The sequence below is a fragment of the Momordica charantia genome (genome assembly GCF_013281855.1).
Source record: "Momordica charantia cultivar OHB3-1 chromosome 10 unlocalized genomic scaffold, Mcharantia_2.0 BLBB01000010.1, whole genome shotgun sequence".
Classification (NCBI taxonomy): Eukaryota; Viridiplantae; Streptophyta; class Magnoliopsida; order Cucurbitales; family Cucurbitaceae; genus Momordica; species Momordica charantia.
Genome location: NW_028275158.1, coordinates 21,954,407 through 21,979,560, shown reverse-complemented (window position 1 = coordinate 21,979,560; position 25,154 = coordinate 21,954,407). Strand labels below are relative to the sequence as shown.

General features: G+C 34.3%; 1 protein-coding gene and 1 non-coding gene across 2 annotated transcripts; both read left to right on the top strand.

Annotated features, from left to right (window-relative positions):
- Positions 1–1,145: 1,145 nt before the first annotated feature.
- LOC111014844 (inactive poly [ADP-ribose] polymerase RCD1) lies at positions 1,146–17,517 on the top strand. The gene is given in 9 exon segments (XM_022289693.2): positions 1,146–1,318; positions 3,105–3,244; positions 3,246–4,034; positions 4,036–4,349; positions 6,011–6,252; positions 6,499–6,593; positions 10,018–10,200; positions 10,279–10,371; positions 17,201–17,517. Coding segments are annotated over 8 exon segments (1,755 nt in total). The 5' UTR covers positions 1,146–1,318; positions 3,105–3,226; the 3' UTR covers positions 17,222–17,517.
- Positions 17,518–17,965: 448 nt separating this feature from the next.
- On the top strand, positions 17,966–18,037 carry TRNAC-GCA (transfer RNA cysteine (anticodon GCA)). Its single transcript has one exon. It is a non-coding gene; the product is annotated as a tRNA-Cys (tRNA).
- The last annotated feature ends 7,117 nt before the right edge of the window (positions 18,038–25,154 follow it).

Sequence of the window (25,154 nt, the reverse complement as noted above, 5' to 3'; positions counted from 1 at the left end):
ACTTCAATGATAACTTACTACAAGAGCTTATATTATGAAGTTTTGAAATCTAATTAATAATTAATTATTATTATTCAGGTAGATTTTGGGTTGCACGACGACGCTTTCCAAAATGACATCATATCAATCTAAGTTGTAACATAAGTCACAATTAATGAGATAAAGTGCCATGTTTTTTTTACTTTTATAAAGATAGAGCAACATGATACAAACTTTTATGTACAGTGATGCTAACTCGACTAACCATGCATCTATCTCGAATATGAAGTCGACGTGTCATCTCATCTAAAATCTTACACCAACAAATATCATATGTCATAAAGTGTAATAACTACAAATTTTACATCCAATTAATAATTTATGTAATAATGTTTACATATTACTTTTATTCGTTACTCCTAATTATTTTATATTTGCTCAAACAAGTATATTTTAGCGGTTAAATTGCACGCGCGTACATATATTTTATAACAAATGTGGATATGATGTATTGAAACTTCCGATAACTAAATAAAAAAACATAATGTATTGACCATTGAACTAAATTTATGTCGGCATAATGATAAAAATTGTTCAAGGACTATGTATTTAAAAATTTATTAAATTACTGTTCTATTTGAAAAAATCGTATTAAAAAATTTCTTAAATTATTGTTCTATTAAGATATGTTGACACGTAGATGCAAACAAGTTGACATGTAAAACTCAATCCACCGCGAGCGAAATTTTACATGCTCGTAAAAAATATATAATTTAAAGTGGGTAAGTAAATAAAATAATAATTTAATAATATATAAACTGTTACATTAACAAATTTTAATAATTTTTTTTTCACAAGACGAAAATTGGAAGATTTCGAAACATATCCAACCACAAAAGTATCTATAAATGGCCATAAATTTTAGTGGAAATGAAACTAAACAATAAGGCACTTATTCACTAATTCAGGTTTAAAGGTCAACTTTAATGAAATTAATTAAAATTTAAGGTTAAATTTGACTTCATACATGTTTTTTTCCTGTTCCTTGCAAAAAAAGGAAAAATAAAAGGACATCGCCGACTTAAGTCGTTGGGGGCTCTTATACGGCGTCGTTTAGTACACCCATATATATATATATATATATATATATCTCTTTTCTTTTACCATTCTCCCTTAGTTTTTTATTTTCAATTTTTATTTTTATTTTTCTTTTTCATTTTTTTTTTCTTCCTCCTCCTCCTCTTTCTCCTCGCCTGTGCTTCGTTTCCTGATATTTTCTACTGCAAATTGAAACCCAGCATATGTTATGTATTTTTTTGTTACTTTGTGAAGTTTAACGGTAAGATTTATGCCCTATTTTGTTTGTTTCTGGAAATTTGTCTAAAGTTTCGATAGTTGATTTGGCTGTGTTTTCAGGTTTTAATCCTTCTGTTTATGACAGCGTTTAGATTGTTAGATTAGATTTCTGAGTATGAATTTTGTAGTTAAAGCCGATGAAAACCGTCGGGCGATTCTGATCTGTTCGGTGTCGTTAATTTTTCATATTAATTTTAGGTTATTATTTGCGAATTTTCATTCAGTTTGAGTTGAATGATTGGTGATGGTATTCAAACTTAGGTGGAGCAATTTTCATTAATTATTGGATTATTGGCACATTAGAAGGTTTTAGTATCGGTATAAGGGGATGGGATGACATTTCTCTTGGAGGGGAAGGAATGTTTGACTGTCAACTTTAAAAATTGGGCAGGATCAATTTTTGAAGCTCTGCGCGTGTTATACTGATTTTGTTTATTTTTATTTTCCTACTTTTTGATTAATCGATCAACAATCAGACTTTGAGTGGCACCCGGTTTTAGTCTCAAGTCAATCACTTTTGAAGTAACAAACAAAAATTCATTTCTTCCTCCTCAATATCTTAATTTTGTTTTTGTTTATTTTCACTGAACAGAATGGAGTAAGCATATCCTACACAGCCGATTTTGGCCAATGCCAGAATCTGAAAACTCTAGGAAGTAATTATTGTTTTCTGCTTAAAGAAGAAGACAAATAGTGAACCTAAAGTTCACTCCTGTTGAATTTGGATATTACAGTGTCAGTAATCAATTACTCTGAACTAGCCACGACATCCTTGATGGAAGGCGACTCTGATAATACCTTATTGTTGAAGATTCGGTGTTGATTAGCATGTTTAGACTTCATCCATGACTAATCTATAGATTTATTTTTTTTCATTATTTTTTAAAACTCATACGTATATTTCTCTACAAGTTTTAGTTATGATGCTTCTTGCAGTTATGGAAATTTCTTGGTCATAGGGATCTGTTTCTAAAAATCTTTAATATTTCTTAATATGCGTTTTTATTATATTTCTGGTATTAAAGTAATCACCTTTGAGAGCCCCCCATCTGAGTGGCGTGGTCGTCTTGGTGTTTTCAAATATTCATGGTTCTTCTTGTATTTATGTTCTACATATGGCCTGTTTGGATGCACATCGTAAAAGTTATGTTTCAAGGATTTTATGGAAGAAAAGCATATTAATATTGATTGGAGGATCATACGTGTGAAAGAAGTCTCGTTTTAAAATAAGTGGCAGCCTTTTTCGCTCAGAGTACTAAATATGTAGAAGTTTCTAGTCAATTAATATGTTGTTATTTTTTAATTGCTTGAAGGTATCTACAATTGTATAGTTGGAAAATTTGTTTCTTCGAAGATGAACGTATGGATTGGGAAACTAGTATTTGTTGTTTGATACCGACCTGTGAGGTTGTAACTTGGAATTGCAACGGCTTCTAACTTTATAGCTTTATTTTTGTTGACCTTTTCCTCTATATTGCTTTCTAGTGTGCCAGGTTGCTTCTTGTCAGTTCCTGTTATGTTTCGATACTCCGAGATACAGTTCTCGTGCACACACACACCATAAACACGGAGTAAACTAGGGAAATTGAGCAACTAATCTAAGCTTTAAAGTTTTAGCTAAAGTCCTCACACAACCCAAAATGGAGAAATAAAGTAGTATTTCACCTCTTATTCTTAATTTTTCACCGACTTTTGTCCACATGATTTAGTCTAATGTTTATGATTGTTTAACGTTTCCTCATTTAATAGCCACATTTTTCACTTTCCAGGGTTTTCTAAGTTCCTCACATGGCTTTCTTCACAAGTCCGGTTAATGTATAGGGTGTGCTTCGGATTTATGACACGTTTTTTGATTTGAAGTTGGATTTAGATATTAGTCTAGCTAGCAGAAATGGAAGACAAGATCGCGAAAGGTATTGGGTAGCCAGAGAGTTGCACTTGCCTTAAAAAGGAAGCGAGCTGCACATTCAATGGAACCTGTCTGCATGTCGCGCCAGTGGTCTACTGTGACTCCATTAAATATGGTGGGAAAGAGACGGAAACTAGGGGGATGCAGTAGCATGTTTGCAAACTCTGAAACTCGTTTTAGTTCCTTGTACAGAGGTTATTCAAATTTCATGAAAAGTGGGATACCAAAACACATAATGTTCTATGATAATGGTGAGTGGATTAATTTTCCCCGTGGTCTTCTTGATTTGGTTGTGGAAGATCTGCAGGTAAAGAAAGCATCTTTAGAAATTGAGTTTAATGGACAGCACTGTGTGCTAGACTTTTTGCATATGTTATTCTTGGACTTGGATACAGGGTTGCAGCAACCTCTTGCATGGATTGACGCAGCAGGGAGCTGCTTCTTTCCTGAGATTTATGCTGCAGACAACAGTGAATGCTGTCATTCTAATAATATAGGAAATAAAGTACCACAAGTTGAAGAAGCTCATGGATCTGATGTAATCAAGTTGCAGGTAGAAATTGAAATAAGTGGAGTTGACCAGTCGAGTTTGAAGGTGTGTAGTGGGGGGTCGAATGATTACATCAATCAATCCCAAACAGATGAAAAACCTGCTTATGGTCGTGATATGGAAGAAGTTGAGGATAGTTGTGGTAGGATACCGATACCTATTGGACAAGCATATGAGATTGTTCCAAAGTTTCAACAGTTGGATGCAAACCTCATCTCTGGGATTCAATTTGTGGATGGAGAAATTGGATACAGGGACCGTGGAGAAAATATTTCTTAATGGAATGAGCTCTGATGGTAATGTAGAGATACTTGATATAAAGCACTGTAATGATACTGCAATGCAATCTCAATTAGAGCTTTTCAATAAGCAAATAGAAATGACCAAATTGTACAGAGGGGATGCCAATGTTCGTTTTGCTTGGCTTCCTGTTTCTAAAATAGAATTATCTAGCTTGATGTATGGCTATGGCATCGGGAATGGTGGAATTTCCTCAATCAAATCCATATATGGAACCGGTGTTCACCTCACAGCTGTCAATTTCTCGAATGTCAGGTGGGTAGATTTTTTAGAACAATAATTCTTTTATATGATTTTAAACTCGTACAGAATGAGTTGGTTATAGTTGAATCATTGGCAGCTGACAGTTAGTATAACTAACTACACATCCTCTAACAGAATATAACAACTCTACTTTGACTCCTAATTGTAAACAATACTACATCTGCTTAAATTTGCCCCCAACCTAATAGGAAGCTTGTCCTCTGAGTTTAGATGATGAAATGTTGTTCATTTGGTGCAAAATATTAAGGTCAAGCACACTTGAAGTTAGATGCATGCAGGTCGTTGGAAGGTTTTTACGTAATTATTAGGTCCAACTATTTTTATTATTTGGCAAAAACCAATTAGCTCTTTGTCTCTCCAGCTTATTGTAGGTTCGGACATGAAATTGATACTCCTCAAGATGAACTAATTGGAAACCCAGCTATCAAAATCTTATGCTCTTTTCTCCGTGCCCATCGGAGGACTTTTTAATAAAATTATTATTATTATTTTTTAATGTAACTTTATGACTTCTTTTTGGATTTACACATCATTGTTAAAGAAATGGTTCTTTGTTTCCTATAAATAAACGTCTTGGATTTTTTATATTTGTTAGCTCATAGCTGCAACCACATATTTTATTCATTTGCTTAAGTTTTCATCAACATCTAAAAGCAACGTTTGTAATTCTTTTACCAAGGCTCCAGTCCCTTCACTTATATGTTTGAACTTGGGAGGTTTGTATAGATGGGTTGTAATCCAAAATAAGACAATCTTGGAAGGAAGTTACATGTTGACCTATTCTTCAAGTTGTTAATAGTGACTTCTACTTGAGCTGGGCTGATGCCTTATTGTCTGGGCTTATCAGTCCTCTCAGAGAACCATTTTCTGATTTTGGAAGTATTACCAAATGTCTATGAAGCATTAACACTTTAGTTTGGGTAATGTGTATGTGTCCTGTTCGATATGTGCCAAATACTTGTTATTACAATTACGACATGTAAGACATTAATTGTACAAATTGTATACGAGTCCATCACTTGTTAAGCATAATAAATAGGCATAAATAGTAATATAGGAAAAAACAATAAAATTTTATAGTGAAATACATCAAGCTTTTTTAAGCATATGAATGCATGAGATTATTGACTTAAAATTTTCTTTCCATATAAAAATGTCAAATGTGTATATTTTAATAAATGTGTCTTTTGTTGGTTTAATGTCAAGGACTTTTAGAAAATAATGTGATACCATGCTTCTTTGTCTTTTGTTCATTTTTGTCTTTCTAGAACTTAGGGGCACTGATAATACCTTATACATTTCCTTGTCTGTTCTTTGTCATATTTGAAACACACCATCCATTGGCTCTGTTTTTCAACTTGTATAACCGTTTGCAAACTGATGTTTCTTAAAGGGGAATACCTGGCCTTAGAAAGGCTTTTGATGTTTTGATCCTTATTCTTGTTCTCGCCGTCCCGGCATGTTACCTTATAGATGTTAATTCTTATCATACTTCCACTTTCCATGCTACATGTTTTACTTATTGTTCATCTGGCCATATCCATAATAATTTCACATAGTGAATCTATGTCAACAGGTTTTTCTCATGATGATCATTCTTTTTGTCATTCATGTGATTGGTTCGGAAGATTTGATCTTTTATTTATTTACAGTGCAAATCATTGTGATATTGATGATGACGGAGTGCAGCATCTGGTATTTTGCCGTGTAATAATGGGAAACATGGAACTTCTTCATCCTGGAAGCAGACAATTTCATCCAAGTAGCAAGGATTTTGACAGTGGAGTTGACGACCTTACAAAACCAACATATTACGTTGTATGGAGAATGAACATGAACTCCCACATCTATCCTGAATCCATTGTCAGGTTTAGGGTTGCTTCCAGTCCAAAAGGTGATAATCTTCTCTGGGTGCACTGTTTGATTGGAAGAGATAATTACTTAATTCTTGTTTTTCCTTGACAAGTTTTTAGCAAATTTTGCTCAAGGACAGGCGTATTTTCCTTAGAGATGCTACTGCACTGATGCTGGAGATGAAATTGTTGATTATAGTTTTCTGGTTTCAATTATAGTAATAGGAATCTTATGAATACATGTAGTATTTATCTGAGCACTTGTTGATGCTGATCTGTGCATGCAGTTGACAGCCATACTAATTGTGATGTTTCGGGGATGACTGCATCTTGTCAAGGGTCTCATGACCAAATACAGTTTCAGTCCTCTGTAGTGAATGTGGTAAGCCTCTGAATTTCTCAATTGATTTATGTCTATGCCATTGCAGCCATTTGTTTGTGTTGTGGTTCATGTTTCTTGTTTTGCTGAAGGTGGAATTTGGTGAACTGAATATACTAATGGCGTGGTTTTTTGGTCTATTTGGGGGAATTTTAAAACCTCAATGGGGTAATCAAAAACGTGAATCCCTGATACAACTACAACCTAAACTCTTCTACACAATTTCCCGTGTCTGCTTATAGCATACAACCCTGATAGACTCATGATGATTTAAGCATATATTAGGAAGAGGGTGATGGGAAAGTCTATATACCGGTTACTGTGAATGTAGAAAGGGTGGCCGTCACTGTCAGTGTGTACTCCAGGTGATAGATTGCTTAGAGAGTGGGACTCTCTTTTGGGTGAAGTCTTAGGACTTAAGGAGTACACGGTAGGGACCTCTTGAACACTTCCTTAACTTTTTACCCCTGTGGTGAATGAATAACAGTTCTATCCGACGTTATCTAAAAATTGTTGTTTCAATTTCTTTCTTTCTTTCTTTCTTTCGTTCCTTTTTCCTGTTTTTCCATATATTGTTTTTTTATGAGAAGTTTTTCTGATCTGTGATGAACACATTTTTTCATCCATCATTCATCATGAGATTTACAGAACTGAAGATTTCAATAATCTACAGATCAATACTAGTTTCCAACCATAATTTGTGTAATATTATGGTTTTGAAAAAAGTGATTTATACTTCTTATTTCACTGTAAATTTTGGCTTTCATGTACATATTGAATTTAGCTCCTGTCTTTATGTATGAGGTCATTGAGATATTGATTGAATTGCTATTGAATAGTATTATAAAGATTATAGGTTTTATTTTATCTCTTTGAGGATTCCTCATTCTCTTCTTTTCTTGTAATTTCTTCACATTAATAAATTTGGCTGTCTTTGCCAGTTTGCCTATTAACAAATAAAGGAAAAAATACACTTTTGGTCCCTGAAGTTTAGGGTAGGTGTCTATTTGGTCCTGGTAGTTTCCAAAAGGGACACTTTTGATCCATGAAGTTTGAGGTAGGTGTCTATTTAGTTCTTGAAGTTTCAAAAGGAGTATTTTTGGTTCTTGAGCTTAGAGAAATAGTTCTAAATGGTCGCTCAATTCCATTGACCATTAGTTGACTAACCAAAAAAATTGATGTGGAGGTTAAGTTGCTGATTATACTCGCTGACAAGGCTAAATATATTAATTTTAATATTGTTTTTTTGGTAACTAAATTATGAGGTGACATTTTTCCTCTTTCTTTCTTGCTCTCATCTCCTTCTTCCCCTCCGGCGAACCATGCCATTGTCGCCTCCCGTTTCTTGCCGATCACCGTCATCTTTGTATCTCGCTGGTTGTTGTTGCTTCCCGCTAGCTGGTTGGGGCCTCCATCTTTAGAGGATGAATGCCTATGGAACGAAGCAGCGGATGTTTTGGATCTAGAATGATTAAGTGTCTGGTGTCGGAAAAAGTCCGCTTCATCGTGGAAATTCTGGTACAAGGGAATTGGAAAATTTCTTGGTGGGTTTGGTTCCTGTATTGAATGAGGAACATTCAACATTTTGGGATGGGTGGTGAAAGAAATAAAATATAATGGGTTTGATTTTGGGAAAAGTTGGTAAAGTGATGCAAATTGTCTGAAAAAGTTTAGAAGACGACAAATCTAGAGTGGAAGGTGCTTCGAACCTCTAACGAAAAGATCGCGTTTCCACCCCTCTTTCTCTCGCGAGTCTCGAACGATTAAGCATGAAAGAGACTATCGGAGTCGCTAGTTCTGCAACCGACAGTGACACTATTTTTCATTCCAAAGGACGTTTTGGAGGCAACAACAGCGTGGTTCGCCGAAGGGGAAGAAGAAGGAACGAAGAAGGAGATGAGAGGAAGAAAGAAAGAGGAAAAACGACCCCTCACAATTTTGTTACCAGAAAAATAATATTAAAATTAATATATTTAGCCTAGTGAGCAAGTACAATCAGCAATTTAACCTCCACATCAAATTTTTTTGATTAGTCAACTAAAGGTCAATGGTGTTGAGGGACCATTTAGAACTATTTCTCGTATCTCAAGGACAAAAATACTCATTTTGAAACTTTAGGGACTAAATAGACACGTACCTAAAACTTCAGAGATCAAAAGTGTATTTTACCCAAAAATAAATAAATAAATATATTTGTCTTTAGAAAAAGGATATTATTATAAGGGAGGTGTGGTCAGTGAGCACATATGTAAACTATTTGTTACATTAAGTCTTTCACTATTGAGACCTCATTGTTATTTTAGTACCTCATAAATAGGAGAGGGCGAAAGCGTAATGATGAAAATGCAAGCATTCATAGTGTATAAGGGAAGTGTGGGTACACTTATGTTAGAGATGTGTTGCATCTCTTTTTTTTGAATAAGAAACGAACTTTTCATTGATAAATGAAAAGGAACAAAAATTGTTCAAAGATACAAACCCCTGAAGAGGTGAAATGAAGGGGATGAAGATGGAAAAAAAATAAAAAAGATACAAACAAACCAAACTTAATAAATGAAGCTTAAACATTACACAAAAAAGCCTCCCAATCAGAACAAATCATGCTAGGAGAATAATTTGCAAAGAGATTGGAGAGAGCACACCATTGTGAGGCTTTGAACTTAGCTATACTGTAGCGTTTGAAAGTTGAGGGGCTTTTCCCTTCGGAAGTCCTTTGATTCCGCTCAAACCATAACTCAGATATAAGCGCTATAAGGCCGTTTACCCAAAGAAGACTTGCTTTAGGCGAAAAGAAAGGACCAAATAGCAACTGAAAAATTGATGAAGATACTGACTTGTCTTTTACCCAAGCTAAATTGAACATATGAAAGAAAAGATCCCAACAAACTGATGCATAAGGACAAAAGAGAAACAAATGCGCTTGGTCTTCGCAAGTGGCGGCACACAAAACACATATAGATGTGTTGCATCTCTTATAAAGATTTTTTGTAAGTAAAAGTGTTAATCAAAAGCCTAAATTCCTTTAGATGTGGGGCCTTGGGCTGGCATTTGGCGTTTTTGGCTGGAAAAGGATTAGTGTATTTTGAATAGACTGTTTCTTATGATTTTGGAAGTTGGAACATAATACAGTCATAGATTTTCTTTTGATGTCTAAGGTTATTCCTTCCTTTCCTATTCTTATAACAATTATTGAGATCAACCTGTTTCTTTCAGTCTTACTTCTTTATGGCAAAAGATTAAGGGTGTTTTAAATCTTGAACAGACTACTAGAGCAATTATATCTGGAACTCGTGTTGGATTTGCTGTTTTACATGTTTATTAGGTTGCATTCCAAGTCAACGCATATATCTGTCTAGATATGTAACCTTTATTTATCTTTGATCTTTTAGCACGTGGCTTTACTTGGAAGTATTGATCTGTCTTTTAGGATAGCGATGGTCGACCTTTAGATGTTGGGAGATCTCATGAAAGAGCAGCTAGTGTAGGTTCCAGCCCCCTGAAAATGCCCAAGTCTCCATGGATGCCTTTCTCCATGCTGTTTGCTGCTATCTCTAATAAAGTTTCTTCTAAAGACATGGAACTTGTTAATATTCAATACGAACAATTCAGGGTAATTTGAAATTTAGATTTTACGTCTTGCTTCTTTTCATGTAATTGGAATGTTACTTATATGGATACTATTTTCTAGGCCAAGAAGATGAATCGTGATGAGTTTGTAAGACAGCTGAGACTGATAGTTGGAGATTCTTTGTTGAGGACTACTATAACAAGTCTTTGCAAGGTTATTTTCTGCTTCTTTATTCTCATTCCTGTGATTTTCAATTTTCAAATTAATTCTACTTTTGGTTCTTTGTTTTTTGACATCTATGCTTGAAAATTCAGCGTTTCTCCTTTTTATGTCAATGAATCGAATTACTCCCACTTCTAAAGGTAACAAAAAATTATATTACAATCTTTTGCTATTGTATTAGTAATTTGTTTACTTATAATCCTTTTCTAGTTTACCATGTAACCCCCTCCCCACCACACACGCAAAAAGAAACCAAGACACAAAAGTGGCAATGACAGTCAAATTTGTTAAATTTTAAAAAATATTAGAAGATTTTGTGTGTGTATATATATTTTGAGAAGAAACCATTTCATTGATTAAATGAAATTAGAGTACGAAATGGGAGAAGACCCAATCAAAGGGAGTTAAAAAAAAGCTCTCCTCCAATTGGTAAAGAGAAGCATAAAAATATGTTGAGGAGATTGTTCTTTGTCTTGGAAGATCCTGTGGTTCCTCCCCATCCAAATGGACCAAAGCAAAGCTTGAACAAAATGCATCCAAAGCAATTTTCCTCCTTTTTGCCCAAGGATGATCAGTGAGTGTAAACGTCAAAAGGAGGCACATATCTGAGGGAAGAACGGTTGACCATCCAAAGATATTTAGGATTTTGTTCCACAGACGTGGAGAATTTGCAAGTGGTGAAAACATGACCAATGGATTCACCGTTTCGTTTGCAAAGGATGCACCATTGTGGGAAGATGTACAAATGAGGCATCCTTTTTTGAAGCTTGTCATTGGTGTTTAGTGCGTATAGGCTGGTCTCCTAATGAAAGAACTTTATATTCTTTGGATAGTGATCTTTCCAAATGGATCTATATAAAGAAATATCTTCAGTAGATCCTGTGGACTTTGGCAAGTCACGTAGGAGGAAGCTGGTTGAGAAGAGACCGGTTGGTTCCAAACTTCAAAAAGTGCTATCCATGCCATAGCGAGTTGAGTGGAAGAAAGGTTGTAGGGAGTGATGCAAGTTCCGCATTTTCAGCTTCCTTGAGATTTCTTCTAAACCTTATATCCCAAAAGTTTGTATCAGCTGACCAAAACTCCTTTACAGCAGCAAATTTGTTAGAGTGTAGGGCAAAAAGGAGGGGCCTGTGCACTAAGGAGAGGGTATGCAGTGCACAATGGCTCATTGTTCAACCAGGCATCTTTCCAAAACGAAGGGAGAGAACCATTACCCACCCTATACAAAATTCTGTGACGAACTAGCGATTGGAGCTTTATGATGTCTTTCCATGGACCATGGGCAGAAGCTAGCAATATAATTTACAATTTAATGTTTCTGAAAAGTAAATTACTTTTCACCAGTGGTGCATTATTTAAATTTTAAATGACATCATCTACATTATTAAAAAAACTACAAAAAAAAGGAAAAAAGTGCATTTCCAGTACCTATGGAAAGTCAAAAAGGCCAATTACATGGACCTAATGACACACAATGCCTTGTTACAAAAGCTGATAAGAAATAGAAAAATCAAATGGATATCTTCCAATGACACAATGTCTTGTAAGAAAAGAAAATTCAAAATAAATAGTGCCCTATTGATTTATATATACCACTTTTTATGTGGACATTGAGTTTTCACTTTTATTTTGACAAGTCTGCTAAAAATAATTGGTAGAATTCACCAACAGAGCTATACGAAGGCATTTGCAAGTAACTATCCCAATGTAGGATTAAAAAGGTAATACTTAAAAAAGAATAAAAAATTTGCTTTGGGGAGGGAAGATGGGTTTCTCCCTTAAGTTCTAATCTCTCGAAGTCTGTCTTGTTTCTGATTTTGCTCCTTTCTGCTTTACTGACTAGCTTTGACAACGGCTACATTTGTTCTCCCCTTTTACCTATCATTTGGTTTAAATGAGGCATTTTCAGCTTATGTTCTTTTTTGAGGGTAGAGAAGGGAGTAGTAGAATGATCAGATATCAGAGAGGAGCAAGTCTTTGAGATTATAGCAAATCATGAACTGGGTTTTTGGATACACTACTCTTTTATTGACCTCATCCTTAGCCCCTTAACCAGAAGATATTAGGCAGATTAGAGATTTAAAGATTTCTTATTCTTATTTCAACGAATATTTCTTTTGGGGATAAGAAAGGAGAGTAATATTAATATCAATGAAAAGGGCCAGACAACTTGAGGGCAGGGGATAGAAAAAACCCAAGACAACGTATAGGACTGCTTCCCAATCACGGGAAGCTGTAAATACAAAAGAATTAGTTGTGATTAAGACATCACAAAGAATAAATGTAGTTGTTGTTACAAAAGTACGTTAACAAAAAGAAGGAGCAAAATCAGAAACAAATCGAAGTGTTGTTAACGTTCTTTGATTTCTTTCTTTATAAAGGCCCCACAGAAAAGCTTTCATTGCAGAGCCACCTAGCACTTTTGCTTTGCATCTTAAGAACCACCCATTTAAATCCTCCTATCTTCAACTGATGTGGGCAAGCAACAAGAGATGCCTAGTTGATTTATTGAAAAATCCTACCCTCTGGCAGCATAAGAAGAGATGGTCCAAGCTTTCCCCATTCTTTAAATAGAGGCAGAAAACTGAGGGGGATATAACCCAATTTCCTAACTTTCTCCGTAACTTATCTGGATTATTTAGGCATCTATGTGCAAGACTCCGAAGGATTCAGCTTCTGAGATATCTCTTTCCCCTAGGCGGATGGCATCAAATTTTTATACTAAACCAAGCCCGCTCTTCCCATTTCTCTGTTTAGGATGGGGTCTCTTGGTCATACTGGTTTAGAGGTCTCAACTTCGAGACTTAAGTTTAATACCAAAAATCCTTGATTTGGTGGACGCAGGTGCCCCTAAGTATAGGGCAACAAAGCTCCAACTCCCCGTTATAAAAAAAAGAAAAAAAGGATTCCTCTTCTAAACCCCAAGTCCCAATCACAGTGGTCTTCTCTCCAACAATTGGCAAAGTGAACTCTTTTCTCGTGGGGATGGAGTGCAAGTCTGGGAATAAATCTTTTAAAGAGTTGGCCCCCAGCCTAGAATCTTCCCAAAATTTGATTCTCTGTCCATTCTTCAACTTGAAAACTATGAACGTTAGAAAGGAGCCATTCTTGGCTATAGCAAACCAAGTTCTCCCTGCTGCTCTCCCTTTAGGAAGTAGAGTAAGCCAGCCATAGGGTCAGTTTCGTAGATGCTAGCAATGATGTGCTTCCACAATGAGCCATCCTCTTGCATAAATCTCCAAAACCACTTGAGGGGAAGGGCGTTTTTCCTTTGTTTGAAGGACCCCACTCCCAAACCACCGTATTTTTGGGGAGGGAGGTGGAAATCACAAGATAACTACTATTGCGACCATCTCTGCCCTTTCAAAAGAAATTTTTGATATCTCCCCCACTTTAATAACTCTGACGGGTGCTTCGAAAATGGAGAACATACACAAAGGCAAGCTATTTATGACCGGAAGGGCGAGAGTATGCTTTCCTCCTTTGAATAGCATGAGATTTATTTATGTGATTTCCCCAAGATGAACTCCTAGGCATTTGAAAGGAAGCTCTTCAACGTCTGCCTACAATTGAGGATTGATTTCTCAACTCTTCTCTATCAACCTTGATCAATAGGGGTAGTTTTATCAAGGTTGAGAGAAAAACCAGAGCCAAGCAAAAAAGAGAGACAAAAAGGTCCACTAGTTTTGAAGATTTCCCTCAACGTTCTTGCAAAAGTTGAGAGTGTCATCTGCAAATTGCATGTGAGAAATCTACACCTCTTTAACTGCAACCGGACAGCTTCTTAAGAACCTCTTTTTCACAGCAAAAATGGACGGCTTTGCTAAGAGAATCACCCATTAAGATGAATAAGAAAGGAGAGAGCATATCCCCTTCTCTAAGGCCCTTTCTTGTGAAGATTTGCCTCGTGGTCTGCAGTTAATGAAGATAAAGTAGTTGGTTGATGGAATACACCCCCATATCCATTTCCTCCACCGGTTTCCAAAGCCTTTATACTCAAGAACAGAATTTAAATAGGACCAATCTATCTTATCGTAAGCTTCTCAAAATTGAGCTTCAACAAGAATTTATCTTTCTTCTAACTTCCACTCACTCACCACTTCCGAAGCCTCTAAAATTTCGTCTAAACTCTGTCTTCCTTCCATGAATGCCGCTTGAGAAGCATCAAAAGAAGAACTTTCTTAAGTCTTTCAGCTAGCACGTTATCCAAGATTTTGTACAATGATGTGACTAGACTGATAGGTCTAATATTCATTGATTTGTTTGCCTGCAACTTCTTGAGAACAAGACAAATATCAAGTGTTACAATCCTAAGTGCATTATTCAGATTGTACTCCATGAGTATGTTATTGAGGATGATGACAGTTTAAGTGGAGGATAATGTCACAACCATACTAAAGAAAAGTAGGTTGTAACGCCCATGAAGTGGATAAAGTGTGGGCGATATGCACTAATTGGTTCTTTTATTGATGATCCCACTTTCAAAAAACTCTTGGAACACTTCTACTATATTCTTTTTCAAAATGTTCCAATTTTTTTTAAACTCGTTAGGTCATCTTGTCCAGTCCTGGAGCCTTTAAATTACCCAACCCCTTCACTGGTATGTGAATTTCCTATGAATCCAGAAAATTACCAACAAGAGGGTAACTTTCTGGAGATTCCCATAGTAACTAGCAATGCAAGAGTAACGTAATTGTTCCTGTCTGGGTGAACTTGAAGCTACGAGGAAGGACTTTGGACTATTATGGAAGGAGCGAAAGGAAGATTTTTCATTAACCGGAGTAAAAAAAGAAGACAATATGTGAGGCTTAAGGGTAAGAATTCTAAGAAAAAGAATAAAGAGGTTACTTCGATAAATAAATCCAGATGAGCTTGGTTTACCGTTTACCTTACAGGGGGAGGATTACCTAGTCACAGAGTTCCTAATGTCTTACCTTGATTGTTCAATTTTTTGCCCCCAATGAGTGGTTAACCCGATTCCATCACCTAAAGTCAAGGCTAGGAATGCCCCTAACTACTTCCTAATTTTACTTGACCGTAAGCCTTTCTAGAGTATGTGTTTACATTTGTGACAATTGTTAGTGCATGGAGGAATATTTCAAATTCAATGTCATTAGGATGGACATGAGCTCTGGAAGGATCTTCCGAGGGTCCCACAAGAGGAGAGGAAACCAAACCCCAATTTACCCGGTCAAATAAAAGAGACCCTTCCATTCTTTACCTACTTGCTTGATTCTTTATCCCCGATGACTGGTTGAGTAGTAAAGTACATTTGGCATTTCGTGAAGATTTTGGTTTGTTGAGGGAGATTTTGGATGTCGTTGGATGAACATGGACTTGCAAAAGATCTTTAGATGGACATAGAACCTCTTTTTATTTGAGGGAATTGAGCAGGGTGGAGGGTCTCATCTTGTCAGGTGGTAAGTCATGTGGCCAGGGTGGGCAAGGAATTGGGAACTTGGTGAGGAGGAATGGATTGTTAGCCTAGGTTTTTATTTTTATTAATTTTTCGTAAATGAAATGAAATATGTGAGAATTGATCGATAGCCAAAAAATGATGTCTTTTTTTATCTTTTGGGAAGATTAAGCTTGATGACGTGAAATAAGATGCAAGGAGACATTGCCTCATTAGCCTACGACAGGGAGTGTCCTTAGGTGTGTTCACCTTTCAAATCTAGGGAAGGTGAAACTGAATTGCGCAAATGCAACACAAGATTCATATTTTATCGAAGTTCATTACTTTTTCGTTAGTATCTTATTTTCTTAATTTCCAGGTCACTTCTCTTTAACCATCGTAAAACATACTACATTATAGTTGAACTGTTAGACTACTTGACAAATATTGGAGTGGGATATTGGATATTGGATATTGAATAATGAGATGCTGAATTTTGAAACTAGCCTGTGGTTTTTTCAGAAGTACGATAAAAGATATATGTATATATATAATTAAATTTATTTATTTGACCATCGGGGATCCTGGACTTGAATAGTTTTCAATCTCCAATCCGCTGTATGTAGAATAGAGGAAAATGATCTATTTTTTGTATTAACTTGAGTTCACCTGTTCATCTGTTTTTACTGGCTGCAGTTTCCGGATGATGAAGTTTTGTTTATTGTCTATAATACTCATCACCTATGAGTTCAGCTATGTCTGTAGACATGGGATGAGACAGATTGATCTGGAGGATAACAATTTTTTATTAAATTAAGATCGAGTCTCTGAATTTTTAATGATCGTCTATTAGTCCTCCAAACTCTAGGAAATTTCATTTACATTATTGAACTTTCGATTTTGATTATAGTGAGTTCTCGTCATTAACCTTGTTACTTAGATATTGACACGACATATCGATTGAATTTGCGATGATTTGACGTGACATGATAATAAGGTGGCATAAATAGTAGGTCAATTGGATAAAATAAAGATATGCGGGCTAAAAGATTCGATGAGGTAGATAGACAATGAATTTTAAATCGATTTTTTTTGGTTGCATTCCATTAGTTTGTCCAATTGACCTACTTGGTGCCACTCGTTCTCATGTCATGGCAGATCATCATTCACTAGATTGATGAACGTGGTCAACATTTAACTAACAGTGTTAAGTAAAGACTCATCATAATCGAGAATTCAATGTTGTGATTAAAAACGCCTTGAAGTCTGGTAATTAAATAGATACAATTATTGAACTTGTAATTTAATCTATAATTTGACGTTCCATTTGGCATTTTCTTTGAAATTTGAATATATAATGCAAGAAATCTGCTTTCGTTACGTTGTCTATTGGCTTTTCATCTAAAACTTGCTCGTTTTGGGCAGGCGCCACTGAAATCATCCTAGTCCATAACGCAAGGACCCGAAGCAATGTGGAAAGAAAGTACTTTCAATGGTACTGGTGATGGTGTGATGCTTTTGTTAGAATGCGTCGACATAAAATTGTGAAAATGCTGATGGTTTCGAAGGAATTTATATTTAGGCATTTGTAGACTCCAAAACTTTCATTTTGCTGCTCATTTGAGCTCAAGAAGATTTTTACTCTTTTTATTGTTGTCAGGATTGCTGGGTTTTCTATTTTGTTGACACTCTTCTATATTTACTGTATTTCGCCTTTTATAATAAGATATAGACGTATGTAATGATGTGTCTAATGCTGGTTATTTATCATTTTCAAAATTGCCAACCTTTCCAACTGAGCATAATTGAGTAGTTAAGACATATTTGTGAAGAACTAGAAGATAGCTTTGTGAATGAAATGCCGTAATTTCTCATTCTTCTCAGTGGGTACATGTATAAATAAAAAAGATTCGAACTGATTGATCGATTCTTATGATGCACAGGTAAGATCTTAGGGAATACAGGTAAATAGTATTAAGTCTAGTTTGGATATACTCAATAATCTTGAGGTTGAAGTTTCAATCTCTCGTCTACATAATTGTACTTAGAAAAGTATTAACCTGAGGATAAGTTATACTTTTCTAACCTGAGGATAAGTTATATTTTGTAAGTTCGAATTTCTACTTTTTGTTAAATTAAAAAAACGATAATAAATAATAAACAAAAAAAAGGTAAATTTTCAAATATAATGGATCTATAGCTCAGTGGTAGAGCATTTGACTGCAGATCAAGAGGTCACCAATTTGAACCCGGTTGGGTCCTATTTTAGAAGTTTTTTTGGGGTTAATTTGTGAGTGCTCTCAACTCAATTGGCATTTAAGATACTTATTAGTTTTATGTAAAACTGTCTCAACAACTTCTTTTGGGTGGACCTTAATCATTGAACGGTCACCAGTTTGAACTTGGTATTTAAGATAAAAAAATTTTTATCTTAATCATTGAACGGATTAAGTAGCGATTTAATTTTGTAATTATTTAGTCTTCACTGTAATAAATTTTTCCTTAAGGTGAAATATTGATCTTTTGTAACGTAACATTTTAGTGATTGTAGTCTAAAACTACATTTGATTCCTCCCACACATAAAATATTTGGCATAGCATCGAAAAAAGTACTCTAAAAAATAACTTTCAAGAACAAGGGATGTGCCACGAAAAGTTTATGTTGAAATGGTAGTTCTATTTTATTTTTATTTTTTTTAAAGTACTAACACACGAAATTCTAATTGAACATAAATACCTTAATTCGTTGAACCATGCTAAGCTTGGCTATTACCTTATTCTCTTATTATTAATTTCATTATGTGCACATACAAGACCGGCTTAAGCTATAGGCGAGTGAGGCGATCGTCTAAGGTCCGGAAGATTTCATATTTTTCATATAATATATAATATTGGTATCTATTTAATTTAGTTGTTAATTATAAATTAAATTTAAAAATATGAAAGAATATACTTATTACTTTTCATAATTTTTTTGTAATATTGAAAATATACACTACTAAAAAAATCCCATAATTAATACGTTCATAAATTTCTATCAATTTTGATTGTTTACCTTTCAAATTTGTTAACCTTAATCTTTTTATTCATATTCCTTTCAAATTTCTTTAAAATAGTCGAAAATTCAATGATGTGATTAAAACGTCTTGAGTTCGGTAATTGAATAGATATAATCATCAAGTTCAAAGATTGAATTTGTAATTTAATCTAAAATTTGACATTCCCTTTGAAAATTTGAATATATAACGCAAGAAGCGCTTGTTCTCCTCTTGTTGAGTTTGTAAGGAGAGTGCAAACAAAATCCCACATTGGTTAATGAAGGAAATGATCGTGGGTATATAAGAGAAGACAATTATCTCCATTGAATGAGGTCTTTTGGGTGAAACCAAAGCAAATCCGTGAGGGTTATGCCCAAAACGAACAATATCACTTGGAGTTCTTTCTAGTTCCCATTTTCAAATGTAGCTTAACTTTTAAATTTGTGTATAGTATTGAATTTTGTGTTTAATAAACCTTTAAATTATATCATGCCATTGTGTGGAGCATTTGTTGGGCCCTCCCTATATTAAAACAAAAAGAAGATTTTTTTTTGGGGTAAAATTAAAGTTAATTTGTGAGTACTGTCAACTCAATTGGCATTTAAGACATTTATATCATTTATTAATTTTATGTAAAAATGTCCCAACGACTTCTTCTGGGTTGACCTTAATCATTGAACGGATAAGTGACAGTTTAATTTATGAACTTTAGTATGTAATAATATAGTTTATGTAGTTTTGGAACGAGATTTAGCACATGAATTTATTATTTAGTCATCACTGTAATAAATTTAGGTGAATATTGATGTTTTGTAATGTAACATTTTAGTGCTGGTAGTCTGAAATCACATTTGATTTGCCAAAACGAGCATAGCTCAGCGGTAATTGGTATATGTCTCCAACCAAGAGGTTGTGACTTCGAATCTCCTCCCCACATATTATACTAAAAAAATCACACTTGATTCCTCCCACACATATAATATTTGGCAAAGCATAAAAAAAGTACTATTAAAAATCTCCGGAACAAGGGAGGTGCTATGAAAAGTTTATGATAAGCATTTTTTTTTTCAATAGTATAAAAATTATTTGAAAGAGCAGATGATGATGATAGGTCGCTAAATGGTAGTTTTATTTTTATTTTATTTTATATTTTTTGTTTTTTAAAGTAAATACATTTTAATCCGACATATATGCCTGAACCTGTTGAACTACCCTATTATCTTATTATTAATTTCATTACGTGCACATAATGGCACATATATATAAATCAACATGGTCTCTAATCAACGTTAGGAATTTTGGATGACTACATCTTAGATATTGACATCAACCCAAACTCGTTCACAATTAAAATCTAAAATTTTCACGGCGCCTGCTAGGATGACTATCACTTTCACGTTAGAATTCTATTTTTCTATGATCCAAACTGCAATACTAGATTTTGCTCTTCTAGCTCTGGCCATATTTTTTTTTTCCCTGTATACATATATTATTCAGGTTTATTGTTCTCGTTTATAATTTTTTTTACAAAACATGAATATCATTCTTAACTTATAAAATACATAGAATAAATATTAAAAAATAAATATAGCATAAATAATTTAAATAATTAAATTTTATAAAAAATTTAATTTAAAATGTTAGAGAACTAGATAAACAATAAATGATTAAATTATCTAATATGTTTATGTTTCTTTTTCGAATAAAAAAGACCAGAAACAGGTATAGGAAAAAAAAGGCAATTTAAAAAAATAGTTCTGTTTTTTAGAACAAAAATAAAATTAAAATATTTGGATAACTCTTTTCCCCTTGTTCCTCGCATAAAAAACATACTGGCTTATAAATTTATTATTTAAAATATATAGTAAATTTAACATCTACAAACTAGTCAACCGTAGTTCTTCAAAATGGTTTTACAAATAAAAGGTTTAAAAACACATTTGATATTTATATTTTCACTAAAATAACGTTCTAGTTCCTAAATTTTAATATGTAATGATTTAGCTTGTCATCCATTTTACGTGCGTCCACCGATTAAAGTCTCATTAAAAATTAATATATTTTTAACCATATCAAACAAATCATTAAACACTTATAAGTAATTATAATAATATTTTTATTCTTAAAAAGCCCTTATTTTTGAAGTACTTCCAAATATCGCCCCTCTCAGAACCAATTAGCAAAGAGAGAAGTAATGATTCATGTCTATCACAAACATTTTGTTAGGTCCCTTTATCTTTTCAATATGAAATCTTTAACACGCCTCCTCAATATGGTTCCTCTTTTTGAACCGTACGTGAGACGAGTTTCTACCTTTAACTCTTTTTATATGAAAAGAGCAAGTTGTTGGTTGGGTCGGTTCAATAGCGTTATACGAATTAGCAGTTTTTTATTCCTCCGATCTTGTTCTTGATCCAATGTGGAGACAAGGTAGGTTCGTTATACCCTTCATAACTCGTTTAGGAAGAACCAACTCATGGGGATTGGAGTATGGACTATAACGAATTCAGGTATTTGGAATTACGAAGGTGTGGCTAGAGTGGTCTTCGAAACCTTTCTCAAATTTTAAAAATGAGAAATGGTTTTGGTTATGAAATATGTCTATTTCTCAAAAGATGAGAAACAGGAATAGAAAACAGTAACGTTACCAAACCGCTATAAAACATGAAATCTAAAGATTCCAAATCATCTTCTAAAATTATTGACTTTTTTTAATCTGGCTTCATAATTTGTTTAGAAGAGTAATGAAAAAGAACTTAAAAAAATACATTTATCTTATTGATAGAAGCAATTAATTCAAAATTTTAATTGAAAAATAGTAAAAAGCATGCCACCCAAATACTTCATGATAATGAGATATTTTTGAAGCAATTAATAATTGAAGTGGTAGGCAGATACTACCTTATTAGTAATTTCAATACATTAAATGTATGCATACATACACATACATATAACTTATGCATACATAATTATGTAATTTTTAACCGACCCTAGGAATTTCAACAACCACATCTTCAATATTGACATCAACCCAAACTCGTGTACAATCGAAATTCAAAATTCTCGGACTCCCAGCTAAGATCTTGTGAGCTTTGACATTGGGATTCTCCTTTTCGATGATTGCAGCAGCAATAGCAAATTTTGTAAAGACAAGCTCTGGCCAATCACTTTTCCCTATTCAAAAATAGATTTCATGTTAAATTTTCTACCGAACATCACCTACAATTATCCAATTAAACATACTAATCACAGGATATCTCACAACACGGATGCATAAATACATTCTAACTCATACAACTTTTATGAAAAAAAAAGAAATGCAAAACACGAACTGATCACAAAATACTTTCTAAAGTATATACCACTTTGAAATTGAGTGAAAACAAAAGTATATATAACTTTTCTCTATCTTTCCTAGATGACACTGACAAGTTTTATAAGATAATCGAAGTTCTTTCTTCTAATAAAAAGAAAAAAAATTTAAGGTAGATCGTGATTTGAAATATACGAATAATGAGAACGAGTAACGCAATTTTGAAAACCAGATTAAGAGGTATACCTGGAGGACATTCCGACATGTTGAAGGGTGGTTTTTGGTATGGATTTTTTCTTGTGTGATTTGGGTTTGGATATGGCTAATATTATTGGATTGGAAGTGCCATTTTATAGTCATTTGTGAGCTTCAAAATTGTGCCAAATTTCCAAGTTTGGCAGCCGACCTTTTGGAACCGGCCAGCGATTTTTCAAAGTTTTCGTAAGGACAAAGTAATATTCTATAATATAATATATCAACACGTTCATCATCTTTGACTTTGGGGGGCTGTTGTTTTTAGGACATTTTTAAATAAGTGAAATTGTTTGGAAAATATTCGTGCATAGATAAGGCTTATCCAATCTGCCAAGTAAGAGACAAAGACAAATAGAAGTAAGTACTTCGATGTCAAAGTTGGAGAAATTGATTAAAATGTTTCAAAAGAGATTCGAACGTACTTAGATAGTCATCACCCAACTCTTTTATAGGTGACCGGTGATGAATTCGTTTGGTAAGAGGGGATGAGATTCTCTCCCATAAGCTCGTTAAGTGCCAATTTAGCCGTGGCCACTGACTGTGTTCAGTCAATCTCGCCATTGGCATGCACTGATGGCGTAACAGCAAGGCGAGATCTATCTGGGTCGCTCCCCACTCTTTTCGGCTGAAATGGTGTTGTCAGGTATCGACATGCTCACCGTTTGGAGTTTTGGATGATTTCAGAAGAAAACTACTTTCCTTCGAGATCAGAAAATATCGTAATAAAACGCTCAGTAGCTCAAGTATCTCCACAATGACATGATATAGTCTGCTTTGGACAATAACCCTCGCGACTTTGCTTTTGGTTTCACCGAAAAAGCTTCACATACTTTTAAGAAGATAATTGTCCTCATTTATATACCATAGATCATGCTCTTCCCTAGCCAATGTGAGACTTTGTTTATATGCATTCACCTTACAAATCCAACAATCCTCCCCTCAAACAGAGTACGACCATCAAGTCTCCCCTCAAGTAGTCACTCATCCGTCTACTCTCGAACTCGAACGAGATCGTGCTCTTATCCAAGGCTTCCGCCACACCTTGATAGAGAACACCCAAATTACACCATGACTATATCTTGACTCACCACTTCTTTGTTCGGCACTCGAGGATTCACTGACACAGTTAGGTTTAGACTATGGCTTTGATACCACTTGTTGATTAGAAGATTACAATCTTTAAGAGCTAGCAGGAAGTTTAAGCATAAGAGAACACAAAGAAATAGCACAGAAAAAATAACGATAGAGTTTACAGTGATTCGACACTTTTGGTTTACATCCACTGTTAGAGCCAGAGAGAGAATCTTATTAAGTCTCTAAGCTTCAAGTTAACAAAATAACAGGCAATATCGTGATTTTAACAATTCACCCTCTTGAAATGAATTTCCTGTTGTAGATATTGAATCCTTTTAAACTCTAGCTTGATTATTGAGTAGTTGAAAGCTTGAATTGTTGAGCCAAAGGTGTTTTAACAGACGAATTTTTGTACAATCTTTGTGAAGATGTTAGGATCCTTGAGAAATAGGTAAGAAATCTCTACGTCTGTGTCAGTTTATTTCCATCCCGAGGATTCTTTTTACTGCCCCTAAATCCTTAATTTGTCTCAAATTCACTGTCAAGTTCCTTTTTAAGCTTTTGCAATTTCATACGATTGTTGTCTACATATAAGAGAAGAATAACCGTTGTTTCTCTAAAGACAATTTTCTTATACACATACAACATAGTGTCATCAATGTAAATGTGAGGCCTGAGTAGAGAGGAGAGATACATAATGAGCCGATACCATATTTGAATGAGAGGGATCCTGAGACCATAGAAGAATGATCAAGAAAAGACTTAAAAGAACTATAGTTACTACCTATAATAACAAGGTGGATCTTCTTTTTCGATAACTCAATAGTAAGAAGCGTGCTTGACTTAGAGAAATCTTCAAAATTGGGTGATCTCCTAGTTGCTTCAGGGAAAAATTGTGATGGAAAGCATGAGAATTCAAACTTCTAACATTTTCGGTTGATGATGTATACCTTAACTGATCAGTTTAGCTTTTCTCCATCTTTTGATTTAGCTTTGAATGGTAATGGGTTGTGGCATTTTTAGCCATTTTTGTGAGACTCTAATAGCTTGAAAAGAGAGGAAAAGTGGAAGAAACTATCATTTGTAAAAGGGAATTAATGCAAAATTGGGTAGACAATTAAGGAATATGATTTTTAGTGCAAACGTTGTTCCAGATTTTGTATTTAAAATATTAACGAATGTTTACTCAAAAGTATTTTTACTTTTGAAACATTGATGAAAGGTCAAGAATAGTATTGAAACTCTTGAAAGAATAGAGATATTTTTTAAGCAAAGGGCAAATTAGGTGTAATTTTGTAATTTAACCTGTTTTTTATATATATAATGTTAACGTTTTATCTAAGTTTTACCGGACCAATTTTCCATTTAAAATATTATTGAATGTTTGCTCAAAGTACTTTGAGGTAAATGATACTATTGAAACTTTTGGAATAACATAGGTATTTCTAAAGGAGGGGTACAGTTTATGGGTAATTTTGTAATTTAGCTTATTTTTTAATTTATATCGTTAACGTTGTATCCACATTCTTAAGATTTTTTATATTTTTAAAATGGGTAATTATCTCACACAGTCTGAGGGTCACATCATTACCGAATCCTTCTAATTTTCTATAATATCGTTGAAAATATTATCCCATAGATGGAATAAAAAAGTATAAAATAACAAATAATATCACTTAAAATTCCCCTCCACTTCAAA